General features: G+C 45.1%; 1 protein-coding gene across 1 annotated transcript in view; it reads right to left on the reverse strand.

The window, feature by feature from the left end:
* Window positions 1–1093: 1093 nt before the first annotated feature.
* The window catches only part of LOC124613726 (ABC transporter F family member 4-like), a 66174-nt gene continuing 49191 nt past the window's right edge, over window positions 1094–18076 (reverse strand). The window contains exon 4 of the mRNA XM_047142445.1: window positions 1094–3692. Coding sequence (XP_046998401.1) covers window positions 1094–3692 — 2599 coding nt within the window. The remainder of the gene's footprint in view (window positions 3693–18076) is intronic.

Genomic DNA, 18076 nt, shown 5'->3' on the forward strand with positions numbered 1-18076 from the left:
AAAAGGAACCCTTTCTACTGTACGTCACCTGTCTGTGTGTGCAGGTCTGAAGTTTGTCGTGAGAAAACTGTAGACACAGCGGTCGAACGGCACCGACAACTCCTTGTCGATCGATCTATGAAAGTCGTAGTGAAAGCACACGGAAGAACCAAGGAACTTCTGTGTTACCCTGTGCTGTTTTGTAGTGGTGACTGTTGTTAGTGACAAAACAACAGTTGAACTGAGAAGACTTTTTAGAGATTCTTAACTTGGACTTGCTAGAGGCAAGACATGTTTCTGATATCTGTGTAGCAGATACGTGACTGTTAAACTAACTCCGTTGTAAATGTAAGTTAATGGTGTCTAATAGGAGACGACACGGACGACAAGAAGTCAAATATTTATGTAAAAAATGACAAGTTGTTCTTTATGGAAGTTGAAAAATACTGAGAGTGAACTAAAAGTATTGCTTCGAGTACCTACTTATTTCACAAGTAGAGAGAGAGAGAGAGAGAGAGAGTCTTATATGCTCCTTTAACTAGCGTCATTCTTCAGAGAGGGAATTTTTAGAGATTCCAGTAGCCATCTAACCAGCGAAGAAGATTGACTGCACATTCATAAATAAGTCGACTCGTGTAAAAGAAGTGGGAAAGTTGCACACATACTTCACCACTTTAACTCGTCCAAACCGTTAGAACTGGCCACCCAAATGCGCCAGACCTGAATGCAATGGAACACATCTGGGACATGATTGAACATGGCGTCAGAGGTCATTGCCCCTCCCTGGAATTTATGGTAATTGAGGTGACTTGTGTGTGCACATGTGGTGCTTCCCCCCTCCAGCGACCTACTAAGGCCTCATTGCTTCCATGCCATGATGCCTCGCCGCTGTTATCTGTGTCAAAGTTGGACAGTTATTGCGTAGGTGGTCATAACCTTCTGGTTAGTCAGTGTACGTACACACAAACACACACACACACACACACACACACACACACACACAAGATCAATTTTATATACATAGAAGCGAGAAGTTCGTGGAATTTATTTCAGTTTTCGCGGAGCACTCAAAACATGTAATGACAAGACTAGGTTACTGAGACACAAAGCATTTTTAGTCCTCCTCCTCCTCCTCATCCTCTTCGTCATCCTCGTCATCCTCCTCGTCCTCGTCCTCTTCGCTGCTCCCACTCTCGTCCTCATCGCTCTCCTCCTCGGAGCCAGACTCCTCCTCCTGCTGCTGGACAGCCTCCAGCCGGCCCTTCCAGACGGCAGCTGCTGCTGCTATGTCCTCCTCAGTCTTGCACCAGCTGTAGGCTCCGCGACGCATCGTCTCCATGAAGGCGCACCACTCGGCGCGCTCCAGGTCGGCCGCCTCGCCCTCTTGGACTTCGGCATTGCGTTTGGAGATGTCGCACACGGTGTCTACCGAATCGCCGATCCAGCGGGCCCATTCCTGCGCCAGTGAGACACAGCCGTCCAGCCACTGGGTGTATTCAGTGGCATCTAGCACAGGTGGTGGTTCAGGCTGCGGGATGTCCAGTTCTGGCTGCAGGTCGGCTGCCACAGCTTTGGACAGAGCGACGATGGCGTCCCGCGTCTCCTGCTGCAGTGGAATGCCGTCCTCTAATTCGGCCATCCGGCGCAGCTTACGTGCTACTGCCGCCTCCACCTTTCTACGATCTTCCGACTCGTCCTCCCCGTCCCCGTCAGCAGACAAAACGTCAGTAGTTGGAGCACGTAATGTGAGCTTTTGTAGTACTTTGCATAATGAGACCTTGGGCATTGCCTGTTGGGGATACAGCGAGACTAGAGCACTGAGCACCGACACCCGCTTCTCGACTACAGGTTCTGGAGGAGGTGGCTCCTCGATTGGTTCCACTCTGAATCCGTCTCCTTCCGCTGTCACCACGTACGTAGTTTCAGAACCCTCTCTCTTTCCTTCTCCCTCTATAATTTCTCCCTCTTCTTCTTCTTCTTCTTCTCCTTCTTCACCTTCTTCCTCTTCGCCTTCCTCTCCAGGCTCGCCTTCTTCTCCACCTTCTCCCTCTTCTCCCTCTGACGATTCGTCCGGAGGGCCTTCTGGGGGCTCATTTGGGGGTCCAGTGGCCCCCTCTTGGGGGCCATCTGGCGGTTCATCTGCCGGTTCGTCTGAAGTTTCATCTGGCTGGTCGTCTGGTGGCTCTTCTTCTGGTTCTTCTGCAGTTTCCTGCTGTTGGCCTTCATCATCCACTGGTTCTTCACTTTTGGTTTTCTTTGCCTGTTTTCCTTTCTTATCTTCTGCTTCCACTTCCTCTGCACCTTTATCTTTCTTCTTTCCTTTCTTAGCTTCTGTTCCTCCTTCATCTTTTTCTATAACTTTCTGCTTACTTTTCCCTTTCTTATCTTCCACTTCTACTATGTCTTCATCTGTACCTTTCTTCTTCTTTCGTGCTTTCTTATCTTCCTGTTCTTCTGCCTCTTCTTCTGCACCTTTTTTCTTCTTTTTCCCTTTCTTATCTTTCTCTTCTTCTTCTACTTCTTCTTCAGCTTTCTTCTCTTTTTTTCCTTTCTTTTCTTCCACTTCTTCTGTCTCTTCTTCTGCACCTTTCTTCTTCTTCTTCTTCTTCTCCTCTTTCTTATCCTCGACTTCTTCTCCCTCATCTTCTACACCTTTCTTCTTCTTTTTACCTTTCTTATCTTCCTCTTCTTCTTCCTCTTCCTCTGCAACTTTCTTTTTCTTCTTTGCTTTTTTACCTTCTGCTTCCTCTTCTTCGTCTCCAGCACCTTTCTTCTTCTTCCCTTTCTTCTCTTTTACTTCCACTTCCTCCTCTGATTCTTCTTCCAGTTCCTCTTCTTTCTTATCTTTCTTTTTCTTCGCTGTAGGCTTTGCTTCCTTTCCTTTCTTGCCTTTCTTCGTTGCTACCTCCTCTTCAGGTTCTTCTTCCTCCTCTTTCTGCTTGGCTTTCTCTTTTGGCTTGGCCTTCCCCTTCTCTTTTGCTTTCCCTTTTGCCTTACCTTTCTTCTTGGATACCCCCTCATCAGATTCTTCTTCTTCTTCGTCCTCCTCTTTCTGCTCTGGCTTCCCTTTTGGTTTAGCCTTACCTTTCTCTTTCGGTTTCTCCGCTGGCTTGGCCTTTCCCTTCGCTGGTTCTTTTTTCCCTAGCTTCTTGCCTTTCTTGATGGGTTTCTCCTCCTCAGATTCTTCCTCACTGGACTCAGAGGAGGAGCCTGAGATGCTCTGCGCGTCTTTGACGACGAGGTCGACCCAGACAGCAAGGCGCTCAGAGAGCGCAACGAGCAGCTTGGCGACGCGCTGACGCTCATCGGGCTTCTTGGGTGGTTTGCCTGCGGCAGCTGCCAGCCGCTGCAGGATGGCCTTCGCCAGTTGGCGTTCGCGCTGTGTCTGCGGCCGGCCTGCCCCCACCTGCGAGCTCAGGAAACGTGAGATGTGCGCTGCAAACTTGGCCGCAAACTCCCTGCTCCACTTCTCGTTGGCTCTCGCACCCGCTGCCCTGGCTCCACTTGGCGGTTTCTTGCTGGTGACCACTTTAGGCCGCCCCTTGCCCTTTTGTTTCCTTCTGTCCCTGCCCTTCCCTTTGCGCTTGCGCTTGCCCTTTCCCTTGCCCTTACCCTTGCCTCTTCGGCGGCTGCCATCTATACGGCACCGGCACTGTTCCCGCATCTCGAGTTGCTCTCGGAGCCTTGCACGGGACACCGCTGTCATCGCCCGCCTGTCAGCAAAACAACAAGTTTAGTGCCAGACACGTATAATATGCTACAAGTAGAGTTACCACATACATTCGTGTCTTTATAGAATCTTTAAGATAGATGGAAAAAGTATTTTGCTGATCGGATAACTTGCATTGTTCATAGTTTCTGTACGATATATGTACATAATGCGCTTCAAAATACTTTTCAGAGACTTGTCCATTATCTGACATACGTTTTCTGAATTTACCTCGCGGCGCGGTTTTCGTTTTAATGACGACAATATGTTAAATATGGCATGAACGTACACATTATTCTATACTGCAAGTCACTCCATTATCTAGACCTATATTTAAAATTCACATTACTTGGCTGCGCTAACTCACAAACCGTGTTATTATCCTGAACACAACTTCGATTACGTGCCACGCTACAAATCGGGCTACAGATGTAAACAAGGTTAGAGGGGCCGCGGGAGGTGGATGTCCAATATTAAACTCTAGCTGTAAAATTCATTTCATACTTAGTAGCGGCGGGACAATGACACATGCAATTACGAGTCTGATTAATGTTTCTGCAATAGACCATATGGACAGTGGTTACGGTACTGCAGAAAAGGGGAATTAGTAGCGGCTCCCGAACAAGGTTCTTTTGTGCTTCAGTCTAATTCACATGTTATATGAATAATTGCAATTTATTATGCTGTACTACACAACGCCAATATATATAAAATGTTAGGAGTAGAGTAATTTTTACTACAGATCTAGCATATGTGCTCGTGTCCCTAAGGTACAGTGTTCAACACAAAACCTGGGCACCGGCCCGCCACTGCCCTCGCCCCCTCCCAACACCTTCTCCAGTCCCATCTTGACCGATTCACCACTTGGTGCAACCAGTGGTAGCTTAAGGTCAATCCTTTCAAAACCCAGGCGATCATAGCAGGCAAAACCACCCCTTCCTTCCGCCTCCTCGATTTCTATGTCACCATCTGTGGCCGTCCTATCGCCCTCACCCCCACCCTTAAGTACCTTGGCGTCACCCTTGACCGTCGCCTCTCCTGGACCCCCCACCTCTGGACAATCCAAGCCAAGGCACGCTCCCGACTCCATCTCCTCTAGCTCTTTTCTGGCCGTACATGGGGTCTGGACCCTTCCACCATCCTCCATACCTATAAATCCCTCATCCGCCCTATCCTCTGCTACACCCACCCTGCCTGGATCTCCGCCCCCGCTATCTTTCGCAAATCCCTTCAGATCCTAGGACGCCATGCTCTTCGCCTCACCTATCGCATCCATCTCCCCTCCCCCACACGGATCCTGTACGACCTTATTCCGTTCCCCCACCTCCTCCTTTTCGTCGAACGGATACGGATCCTCTACACCTCCCGTAAACTCGATCCTCCTCACCCGCTTGTCTCTCCCATCCTCTCCCACCCTCGTCCACTGTCGCGTCTGAATTTCCACACCCTCTCCCAAGGTGGCTTCCGCCAGCTCCCCCTCCCTGATGATGCCCTCCTCCCCTCCATCTACCCCTCCTACCAACTTTGATACTCCCTCCCTCCTCCTGTGTTTGTTCCTATGGGCACCCTCTCTCCCTTCTCTCCCCCTTCCCTCCCTCCTCCCTTTCTCCCCGCTCCTCCCCCGGGCTTCCCCTATCCCCATACCTTCATTCCTCCTACCATCTCCTCTGCCATTGGCGTCTTTGCTCTCCCCTCTCCCTCCCCCACCCCCTTCTTCCCCTCTTGGCAGGTCCCCGGACTTGCACACGTTAAGTGGACATTCGCACTGGAGACCATCACCATCAGTTTCTCGTGTGTGTGCCAACGTGTTAGAGGTTTAGTGTTTTTCGCCGTCACGCTCCTTCGTTCACCTGTACCGTCTAAGTCGTCAGTGTTTTACGCAGTGCCGACAGTTTTTCGTGTTTTTTTTCGTCGAATGTGAACGGCTTCGTGTTATTTGTTTGTGTGCCTACTGTTTTTTGCCCCCCACTTTGTTCTGTATCTTCTGTGTCTCCATTGTATTTTCTCTGTAAAACTTGCCACCTTATTGTAAGGAGTCAAATAACAATAAAGAAAAAAAAACAGGCCACTGGAGAGACTAAGTTCGAGTAAAACCAGCCATTCCTCAGAATTCTAAGTCCCGACATATGCACGATTTCACACCATTGTAGAATGCTAAGGAGTCTGGAGGAGGTGTTGTCCCCCTCTAGAGCTGTTCCAGTAGCGTTATCAGCTGGTGGTCTTGTGATAAAGAGCACAAAGTGTAGCCGCGAAGTCGCGAGTTCGAGTCCACCTGTTTCCCTAGTTTTTAAACCGCATTTCTGCTAAAGTTATCAGTCTGATGGAACCTCAAGCATAATATTCTTCACTTTCTAGCCCTCCAGTAAGAGCAAAAAGTTCCAGAAACTATTTTGTGAATCTGCTCGTGGCTACATCAAGACCAGAGCAGTATACGCTGGGCAGTTTATCCGCCGCACCGCGGCCACAGGCCGCCAACAACCAGTGACAACCGAAGAGCCACTTCATGTCGATCGCTGTCCGACCAGGTGACGGGGGGGCCAGCGCTATGAGCGCATTTATCAGTTGCAGTTTTGTTGGTTGGGTTGGGTTCTTTGGGAGAAGAGACCAAACAGCGAGGTCATCGGTCTCATCGGATTAGGGAAGGACGGGGAAGGAAGTCGGCCGTGCCCTTTCAAAGGAACCATCCTGGCATTTGCCTGGAGCGATTTAGGGAAATCACGGAAAACCTAAATCAGGATGGCCGGATGTGGGACTGAACCGTCATCTTCCCGAATGCGAGTCCAGTGTGCTAGCCGGCCGGAGTGGCCGAGCGGTTCTAGGCGCTACAGTCTGGAACCGCGCGAGCGCTGCGGTCGCAGGTTCGAATCCTGCCTCGGGCACGGAAGTGTGTGATGTCCTTAGGTTAGTTAGGTTTAAGTAGTTCTAAGTTCTAGGGGACTGATGATCACAGCAGCTAAGTCCCATAGTGCTCAGAGACATTTTGAACCAGTGTGCTAACCACTGTGCCACCTCGCTCGGTTTCAATTTTGTTGTTTGAAGTTCTAGTATTTAGCTTGCAGTTACATAGTGGATTTTTTTAATACTTGGAACTTGGGAACGTTGAATAAGCGTTGTAAATCAGAGTCACAACTGGAATGAAGTCTCACATTTGCGACATACTTTTCACTTTGGGTTTAATAGAGGAGGCAAAGGCACTGGTGGCAGCTAGAATCCTATGTATTGAGTGTGTGGGCGAGTACTTTCAGACAAAACAGGTAAGGAAAGGATTTTCTTGTTTCATGAAAGATTGTCCTGGAATAAATGTGTTTCAGCATCGCACCCTGCCAACAACAGTGACAGAACTCAAAAATGCAGTACTTGAGAGATCAACTTACAGAAATCGTTCTATAAAACTTATACTGAAATAGTATAAGCACTCCATCCGACTGCTGTGTCATCCTCGGTGGAGGATGCGGATAGGAGGGGCGTGGGGTCAGCACACCGCTCTCTCGGTCGTAAGATGGTATTCTTACCCGAAGCCACTACTATTCGGTCGAGTAGCTCCTCAATTGGCATCACGAGGCTGAGTGCACCCCGAAAAATGGCAACAGCGCAGGGCGGCCTGGATGGTCACCAACGCAAGTGCCTATCACGCCGGACAGCGCTTAACTTCGGTGATCTCACGGGAACCGGTGTAGCCACTGCGGCAAGGCCGTTGCCCCACTGAAATAGTATAAGCTTGCTTTAAATTTAAGTACTGTTGGCAGTAAATTGTATTAAATTTTTCGAGGAGTTGTGACACTGCTCAAATATTACTCAGTGACAAATTGCCGTTTATTGACTGTTGTCGCATCCCTTGCTGCGGTGCGATATGAGGTGGACTGTGACCATTTAACCGTCGTGCAACATTTGCATTCAATAGGCAAGGTTCAGAAGTCGGGTTTAGGAGTACTACATGCTCTTAATTCAAAGATACCAAAATTAAATGGCTGAATATTACTGCACATTTTCCTGAACAGCATCACTTCGCTCATTTGCAATCCTTTTTAGTGCTATTACTGGTAACGAGTTATGATGAGCTTATGTTAACTTCTTAAGTAGACGTTAACGTCTGAGCCCTAACAAAAGACATACTCGAGCAAACGGCAGTGTCAACATAATATATTTCTACATATTGAGGTGGCGGGTATCATTGCGGATGTCGACGCAGCTCTTGCACGATATTTCCACAACTTCACTTGTTGTCTTGCCGAAACATTGTGCAAGAACGACGCTGATATCCAGCAGAATACCCGAGACCTCAAGAGTAAGCAGATCGTCGGGAAATCTGAAGAATTAAATAACGTATTTCATATGGTGGCTGAAAAAGTGTGTTGTGTGCTACGAACACCTTCCCAAGAGTGTTTTCAATGGCAACTCGTATTAGTTGTCAACATTGAGATACATCTCGGCGCAGTGTAAGGAAAACGACCGACAGAAATGCCCCGTATGTTGGTACTACACGATAATGCACTCTGCTGACGTCACGAACAAAAATATTCAGGAATTTGTTTGGAAAGTCATACCTCACGCACTTATTCTTCTGATCTTATGCCCTGAAATGTTTATCCTTCCCGCTCCTTATCGAGCAATCCTCAAGAAAAGTACTTTCCGGAGGAAAATGCGGTTCTAACCTAATTTGACGGTATGTTAAATCAGAAGCAGTAGGTTTCTACAAGCATGGAATCGGTAATCTACCTGAGCATTGTCGGACTGCTTTCGATAATATGAAAGAATATATAGGGTGCCCAGGAGAAATGGTAAACATTCAGGGACACGACAAGAAACGATCTTTCAAAGCAAAAAAGTCTAGTAGACATGGGCTCTTAGATGCAGACTTTAAAAGCTATGAGTACTTTTTTATATTCGATACTGTGAAAGAAATTTCTTCTACTGTAAGCCCTTTGTTTCTGGATTTTGGAATGAGGTGGTATGGTCAAAAACAAGAAATAGTTGTCTAGTAGTCGTAGCCCTAAAATGAAAACCTTGACTAGTTGATTAGAAGAGATACATCAGCGAAGAGAAAGAAGACCTCAGAGCTCTTGAAATATGCATCTTGCAGTTCATGCTTACTCGGCTTTTTTGCTTCGAATGATGGCTGTTGTCATGTCCCGGAATATTGTCAGTTTCTCACTGGGCACCCTGTATTATTGACAATTAATTTGTCTCTGACTATTAACATTTAATTTAATAAATTAATGCAAAATTCTATGAAAATATGAACTGTACTGATGATGATGATGATGAGCGTTTGGCGTCATTGGCCGGGAGGCCCCTCGCGGGGCAGGTCCGGCCGCCATATCGCAGGTCTTATTTCATTCGGCGCCACATTGGGCGACCTGCACGCCGGATGGGGATGAAATGATGATGAACACAACACAACACCCAGTCCCTGAGCGGAGAAAATCTCCGACCCAGCCGGGAATCGAACCCGGGCCCAGAGGACGGCAATCCGTCACGCTGACCACTCAGCTACTGGGGCGGACTGAACTGTACTAATAGAAATCAGTTACAGCTTACCACCATAACTTTATGACAAAAGATTAATTTCATAAAACCTGAAGTATATGCAGTATGATTGTGCCTTTATTGGCACGAATTAGTAGGATGTTACACATTTTTTACTTCGAAACGGTCTATGTTTACTTGCTGTCATATTTCATACTCAGGTAGAATGAAAAATTCCTATTTCGTAAATAAACTCGAGAATTCGCAGTTACCAAAAATTATGTTGGTAGATTTGGAAACACGCATTTTCAGTGGCAGTATCGACGTTTCTTGCGTCTTTGAGACTGTGGTGTCACCGCCAGACACCACACTTGCTAGGTGGTAGCCTTTAAATCGGCCGCAGTCCGTTAGTATACGTCGGACCCGCGTGTCGCCACTATCAGTGATTGCAGACCGAGCGCCGCCACACGGCAGGCCTAGAGAGACTTCCTAGCAGTCGCCCCAGTTGTACAGCCGACTTTGCTAGCGATGCTTCACTGACAAATTACGCTCTCATTTGCCGAGACGATAGTTAGCATAGCCTTCAGCTACATCATTTGCTACGACCTAGCAAAGCGCCATTACCAGTTACTATTGATGCTGTAAAACATGTACCGTCAAGAGCGATGTTCACCAATTATGAATTAAAGTTAACTATTCCAGCAGCTACGTACGTTTTTTGCTAGTCTAATTTCCTTGCCCTGTTCCAGACCTCACGCCAGCCTGCGTAAGCTAAAACGCGTGCCTTTCGGCTTCCTCTCATAGTGGGTTGGCTCTCTTGCCAATCCACAACAGAGACGATTTTTGATGGCTAAGATGTCTTAAGATTTCCTTATAATTTTTTGATATGGCTGCTTGCAGCTCTGTCACAGAAAGAATAAAAATCTGAGCTTCAGGAAGACTGGAACCACGAGACACAGCTGTCTTCGCTCTATACCCGACCACATTGCCTCAGAGCTAGAGATGAACAGTGGTATGCGTCTCCCCCTTATTGTCCCAGTGCTGTCTAGAACAGATAAATCGCAATGTAAAATACGGGATTAGTTGCACTTTTGTCGTGGAACGACTTTCCAGGACTCAAAATCATAAATTGTCAACCTTATGTCACACTTTCAGTGAAACTCACTCTGGTTATTCCATAGAAATGACACTCGCGTTCCTGTAACTATGTTGAGGAACTACAGTGTTGTTACTAATAATACTCACATGCACCAACTGCAAAATAAAGATCATAAGTCAATAGTTGTCACAGTTATTGGTGCTTTACTGTCTTGGGCGTACTGAAAACTAAAAAGCTCAATCACTAGGAGGGATTCCCTTTTTTTGGAGTGTTCCAGTGACGATACTGAAACATTTAAGAGCAGGTCACACAACGGAAAGAGCACGTCAAATTTAAAAGAAAGCAAAATCCCCAAGATTGGCAAAGTTTTGCAGAAGTTCGAATTATAGCGCGTGCTTCAATGCGAGATCTTTTAATAATTTCCACAACGAAACTCTCTCTCGGAATCTGGCAGAAAACCCAATGACATTCTGGACATATATGAAGCACACCAGTGGAAAGTCGCAGTCAATACCTTCCCTGTGCAATAACAACGGCGAAGTCACTGAAGACAGTGCCACTAAAGCAGAGTTATTAAACACGGTTTTCCGAAACTCCTTCACCAAAGAAGACGAAGTAAACATTTCTGAATTCCAATCAAGAACAACAGCGAAGATGAGAAACACAGAAGTAGATATCCTCGGTGGCGCAAAGCAGCTTAAATCACTTAATAAAGACAAGGCCTCCAGTCCAGATTGTATACGAGTCAGGTTCCTTTCAGAGTATGCTGATACAACAGCTCCATATTTAACAATTATAATGCTCGCTCATAGAAAGATCCGTACCTAAAGACACCATTTTTTCCCTTTATTGAGTTTCGATTCCCCCGAAGGGGGCGGGCTGGCAGCAGCGCAGTATGCCGCTCTTCAGCCTACAGAATTTGTTTTAACAAGAGGAAGATAATAAATAATAAAAACAGGCGATAAAATCGGAGACTTAAATGGTAACATGGCGGAAAAAAATCGTGGAACTTAAAACATAGAAACAAAGGGATGATGATGCTCATAAAATACATATGAAGCAAACAGGTAAAATAATAGACAGACAGTTAGAAAACACGGCGACAGTCTGGTTTCTGTTCGCAAGAGACATAAAATTCACACCCAGCGACAGCATGATATCTGTTCGCAACACTTAGGAAAGCCGAAAAACACTGAACATTCACTTGAACACTGCACTAAAAAGTTGGCAAATATGACATATCACAGTCGAGGGCAGGTGGGGGGAACCTGGACAGATGATGGGAAAATAAAAGGGGGGAAGGAGAGGAAAAACGAAAGGGTGGGAAAGACACCATATTTAGCAATTATATACAAACGATCGCTCACAGAAGGTTCCGAACCTGAAGACTGCAAAACTACTCAAGTCAAACCAATACCCAAAAAGGGAAATAGGAGTAATCCGCTGAATTACAGGCCCATATCACTAACGTCGATTTGCAGTAGGGTTTTGGAACATATACTGTGTTCGAACATTATGAATTATAAGGTTCATTCAAATGAAACCTGGTCAGTGCGTCAACCTTTGCCTTACACGTAAGGTGGCACCACGTAACTGCTGGTATGTTGGCGCCATGTATTGGCAGAGAGACTGACGCGTGCGCACCGTTTGATGTTGCATAGCGCCAATGTGGTTTCACGCCGAAGAGAAGGTGGTTACACAAGTTGTCGTCCACTACCGAACATGCAGACGAGTAAGCAGGAACAACGAGGAGTGATTCGGTTTTTGACGGCGGAGGGAGTTGGAGGCCGTCAAATGTATAGACGGATGAAGTCTGTGTACGGTGCGTACAGTGTGAGTCAAGTGTTGTGGAATGGCGCACGCGATTCCTAGAGCGGCGCGAGTCACTGGAAGATGATGCTCGTCCTGGGCAAGCTCGTCGTGTCATCACATCGGAAATTGTTGCGGAAATGAATGCTTTAGTCTTGGACAACTGCAGAACCATCTTGGACGAGCTCCATCGGTTACTGGATATTAGCGCGGGCACCGCCCACACCACAATGCATCAACACTGGAACTTTCGAAAAATCTGTGAACAGGGGTTCCGCACCAACCGACCTCCGAACAACCCAATACTCGAGTGGCGCTGTGTTTGAGTCATCTGCAACGTTATCATGAGGAGGAATACGGTTTATGCCAACAAATGCACACTCGTATTACAGATACATCATGTTTTATTAAAGTAGACTTTCATTACAAGGTTATTGTCTTACGTTGTATTTCATTTGTATTAGTACAGTTCATATTTTAATATAGTTTTGCATCAATTTATTGAACTCAGTGCTAGAAGTTAGAAAGCTATTAATCATCAACAACACAATGTATCATGAGAGGGTGGCCAATATTCAGGGATATGGCAGGAACGATCATTTGAAGAAAAAAAAAAAGTCTAGTAGGCACAAGCTGTAACATAATACCTTAAGGTGTCATCTTCATCTTCGATACTGTAAAATATATCTATTCTACTGCGATGTCTTTGCTTTCCATATTGTGCAAGGTTGTAGTATGGACCGAAACAAGAAAAAAGACCAGAAAACATGAGCTCTATAGAGCATACGTTAAGGGCTATGAGCACTTTATCAGCTTCACTACTGTGGAACACATCTGTTCTACTGAACAAACGTTCATCGGTCTTAAGGTAAGCACCTTAGAGCCCATATTTACTAGACATTTTTGCTTTGAATGATAGTTCCTGTTATATCCCTAAATATTTACCACTCCTACTGGTGCACCTGTATAATGTTTCACATGATCTAAAACAGTCTGAAAATGCTCAGGAAGTTTACCGATTTTGCGCCAGTAGAAACCTACTGCTTCTGAATTAAAGATGTCATCAAACTAGGTTTGAACTCCTTTTCGTCTGGAAAGAAAGTTTCTTGACGGATGTTCGATAAGGAGAGAGAAAGATAAATATTTGTGCGCCTAAGGTCAGAAGATAAAGTGGGTGAGGTATGACTTCACAATCAAACTCCTGGATAGTTTTGTTTATGACATCAGGAAAGCGCATTATCGTGTAGTACCAAAATACGGGGCATTTCTGTCGGTCGTTTTCCTTACACTGCGCCGAGATGTACGTCAATGTTGGCAACTAATACGAGCTGCCATTGAAAAAAACTCTTGGGAAGGTGTTCGTAGCACACAACACACTTTTTCAGCCACCATATGAAATATGTTATTTAATTCTTCATACTCTCCCGGCGATCTGTTTACATCTTGAGGTTTCAGGTATTCTGCTGGATATCAGCGTTGCTCTTGCAAAATGTTTTTACTAGACAACAAGATAAGTTGTCGAAATATCGTGCAAGAGCTGCGTTGATATCCGGAAATATACCCGACGCCTCAAGAGGTCGAAAAATGTTATGTTGACAGTGTCCTTTGCTCGAGTAGATGTCTTTTGTTAGGACTCAGACGTTCACATCTACTTAAGAAGTTAACATACGCTCATCATAACTCGTCACCAGTAATAATACTGCCGGCCGGAGTGGCCGAGCGGTTCTAGGCGCTTCAGTCTGGAACCGCACGACCGCTACGGTCGCAGGTTCGAATCCTCCCTCGAGCATGACTGTGTGTGATGTCCTTAGGTTAGTTAGGTTTAAGTAGTTCTAAGTTCTAGGGGACTGATGACCTCAGATGTTAAGTCCCATAGTGCTCAGAGCCATTTGAACCATTTTGAGTAATAATTCTGAATAGGAATGCATATGAGCGAAGTGATGCTGTTCAGGAAAATGTGCAGTAATACTCAGCCGTTTAAGTTTGGTATCTTTGAATTAAGAGCATGTAGTACTCTTAAACCCGACTTCTGAACCTTGCCTATTCAATGCAAATGTTGCACGACGGTTAAATGGTCACAGTCCACCTCATATCGCACCGCGGCAAGGAATGCGACAACAGTCAATAAACGGCAATTTGTCACTGAATAATATTTGAGCAGTGTCACAACTCCTCGAAAAATGTAATAGAATGTACCGTCAAGAGTATTTATTTGAAATTTAAAGCTAGCTTATACTATTTCAGTATAAGTTTTATAGAACGAATTCTGTAAGTTGATATTTCTCTCACGTAATGCATTTTTGAGTTTTGTCACTGTTCTTGCCAGGGCGCGATGTTGAAACACATTTATTACAGGACAATCTTTCTTGAAAGAAGAAAATCCTTTCCTTACCTGTTTTGTCTGAGATCACTCGCCCACGCAATCAATACATAGGATTCTAGCTGCCACCAATGCCTTCGCCTACTCTATTAAACCCAAAGTGAAAAGTATGTCGCAAATGTGAGACTTCATTCCAGCTGTGGCTCTATTTTACAACGTTTATCAACGTTCATAAGTTCTAAGTGTAAAAAAAAAAAAAAATGCACTACATAACTGCAAGCTAAATACTAGAAATTCAAACAACAAAATTACAATTGATAAATGCACTCATATCGCCGGCCCCCCGTCATCTGGTCGGACAGCGATCGACATGAAGTGGCTCTTCGGTTGTCACTGGTTGTTGGCGGCCTGTGGCCGCGGTGCGGCGGGTAAACTGCCCAGCGTATACTGCTCTGGTCTTGATGTAGCCACGAGCGGATTCGCAAAATTGTTTCTGGAACTTTTTGCTCTTACTTGTGGGCTAGAAAGTGAAGAATATTATGTTTGAGATTCCATCAGACTGATAACTTTAGCAGAAATGCGGTTTAAAAACTAGGGAAACATGTGGACTCGAACTCGCGACTTCGTAGCTTCATTTCGCGAGTCTTATCGCTAGACCAAGAGCTCATTCACCATGGAAACAGCTTTAGAGAGAGACAAAATTTCCTCCAGACTCTTACATATTCTACAATACTGCCAAATCGTGCATATGACCGAACTCTGAATTCTAAGGGCTGCCCGATTTGTTGGCTACTTTAAGTGAATGATTCGGACAGGTGGCCGGCTGGCGGCCATGTTTTGTGTCTAAGACTGTAGTTTTCGGTTTCAGGAAAAACAATGTGTCGTAAAATGCTGTGCAAACTAGGCTGTGACAGGAGAACAAAACTTGTTAAGTGCGAGGCTGCTGAATTTCCTTGTGGGCAATGGCTGTGGTATCACGGAAAACGAAATAGGTGCTGTCTTCCAGGAGGTTCCCGTCTGTGCATCAAACTAATCTACACACTACGAGATGTAATGCTATATACCATCCCAGAGGACAACCATAAAACAAGTCGTTGCAGATAATAAGATTTGTTATCTTATTTACACGTCGAGTACGAAAGCATGTCTTCAATATGGGACAAAAGTCGCAGTAACTTTGCTACTAGCATCGCCAGCTTACTATAGAGAAGCACGAAGTCCTCGGAGAATACTGAACTCAAATTAAATGTCATCCATATTCATTCGTTCTTTGGGTAGACTTGTATGTACAATAATGATGGACGTTTTATTTGGCAGAAGCTTGATATTTTGTTGTATGAGTTGACGGACGATACATGGAGAATATACGAAAAGTGTTCGCATATTAATCAAAAAAAGGAGAAGTTACATTTTTATATTTCCTTGTAGCAATAATCAAGAAATGAAGAGACAAAGTCTTTCAGTGCAGCATCCAAGACGTTAGTCGAGCAACGAAGAGGTAAACAAGAGGAATATAAATCTTCATTGAATGGTTCAAATGGCTCTGAGCACTATGGGACTCAACTGCTGTGGTCATAAGTCCCCTAGAACTTAGAACTACTTAAACCTAACTAACGTAAGGACATCACACACATCCATGCCCGAGGCAGGATTCGAACCTGCGACCGTAGCGGTCGTGCGGTTCCAGACTGTAGCGCCTTTAACCGCTCGGCCACTCCGGCCGGCTTCATTGAATGAATTACGTCCAACCCAACCAGGACCATGGAGAGAATAATTGCGATTTGTCCTACAGTCAGGACTATATGGCATTGTCCCTTCACCTGCTTGCAGAAGGTTCGTGTTTTGTGTCTTTGATGGCAATGGCTTTCTCGATGACCGTGGCGTACAACGAAAACGGACATCTCCACAAAGTGCGTCAGCAGAATTTTATCCGAGAGAGGGGCAAGATATTGAGATTTCCGTTTTTTATATAACTGATTGGATAAATTTAAAAACTTGTCTTGCCCCAAGAGCTAAATTTGACAGGGAACATGCAAAACTTATCGCATCTAAACTTATTGCATCTCAGGTGACTGATAGTTATCTATTATTACTTTTAAGGAAGATTACTTTGATACCCAAACGCTAAGCACATTTCAATACTATATGCAAAGTTCATCATATTATATCATTAATATGAATATGGATGTCATCTGTTTGGTTCAACGATCTAAAATTATATCCTCGTATGATTAAGTTCATAGTAAACAATGAGTAATGAAAACAGCTAGAAAATATTCACATAAATTTTATTCATATTCCAGAAATTTTTAGTTGACACTAACTATTAAAAATCTTAAACACACAAAAAGTTGGAACGATTGAGAAAATCCTTTTGTTTACCAACAAAAATTGCCATGTTAATGCTGTCTGAAATGGAGAAATAAGAAACAGACAAAAAAAAAAAAACTTATTGAATTTTGATGCTGTGTGCAACACTTCTTGCATACAAAACGTCACATATGATCATGTTTATGGGTTTACTGCACGAGTTTCATACTTTATATTTTTTAATTTTTACTGGCATAACTAAAGTTGAATAAAATACGAGGTGCATTCAAGTTCTATGGCCTCCGATTTTTTTTTCTAATTAACTACTCACCCGAAATCGAAGAAACTGGCGTTACTTCTCGACGTAATCGCCCTGCAGACGAACACATTTTTCACAATGCTGACGCCATGATTCCATGCCAGCGGGGAAGGCTTCTTTAGGAGTCTGTTTTGACCACTGGAAAATCGCTGAGGCTGGTGAATGTGCGGCCACGGAAAGTGTCTTTCATTGTTGGAAAAAGCCAAAAGTCACTAGGAGCCATGTCAGGTGACTAGGGAGCATGAGGAATCACTTCAAAGTTGTTATCACGAAGAAACTGTTGCGTAACGTTAGCTCGATGTGCGGGTGCGTTGTCTTGGTGAAACAGCACACACGCAGGCCTACCCGGGCGTTTTTGTTGCAGTGCAGGAAGGAATTTGTTCTTCAAAACATTTTCGTAGGATGCACCTGTTACCATAGTGCCCTTTGGAATGCAATGGGTGAGGATTACGCCTCGCTGTCCCAGAGCATGGACACCATCATTTTTTCAGCACTGGCGGTTACCCGAAATTTTTTTGGTGGCGGTGAATCTGTGTGCTTCCTTTGAGCTGACTGGCGCTTTGTTTCTGGTCCATTGTCACAACCGACGAAAAGAAAGTCCCATTCATGCTGTCGTTGCGCGTCAACATTGCTTGGCAACATGCCACACGGGCAGCCATGTGGTCGTGCGTCAGCATTCGTGGCACCCACCTGGATGACACTTTTCGCATTTTCAGGTCGTCATGCAGGATTGTGTGCACAGAACCCACAGAAATGCCAACCCTGGAGGCGATCTGTTCAACAGTCATTCGGCGATCCCTCAAAACAATTCTCTCCACTTTCTCGATCATGTCGTCAGACCGGCTTGTGCGAGCCCGAGGTTGTTTCGGTTTGTTGTCACACGATGTTCTGCCTTCATTAAATTGTCGCACCCACGAACGCACTTTCGACACATCCATAACTCCATCACCACATGTCTCCTTCAACTGTCGGTGAATTTCAATTGGTTTCACACCACGCAAATTCAGAAAACGAATGATTGCACGCTGTTCAAGTAAGGTAAACGTCGCCATTTTAAGTATTTAA

Source organism: Schistocerca americana, chromosome 4 (genome assembly GCF_021461395.2).
Source record: "Schistocerca americana isolate TAMUIC-IGC-003095 chromosome 4, iqSchAmer2.1, whole genome shotgun sequence".
NCBI lineage: Eukaryota > Metazoa > Arthropoda > Insecta > Orthoptera > Acrididae > Schistocerca > Schistocerca americana.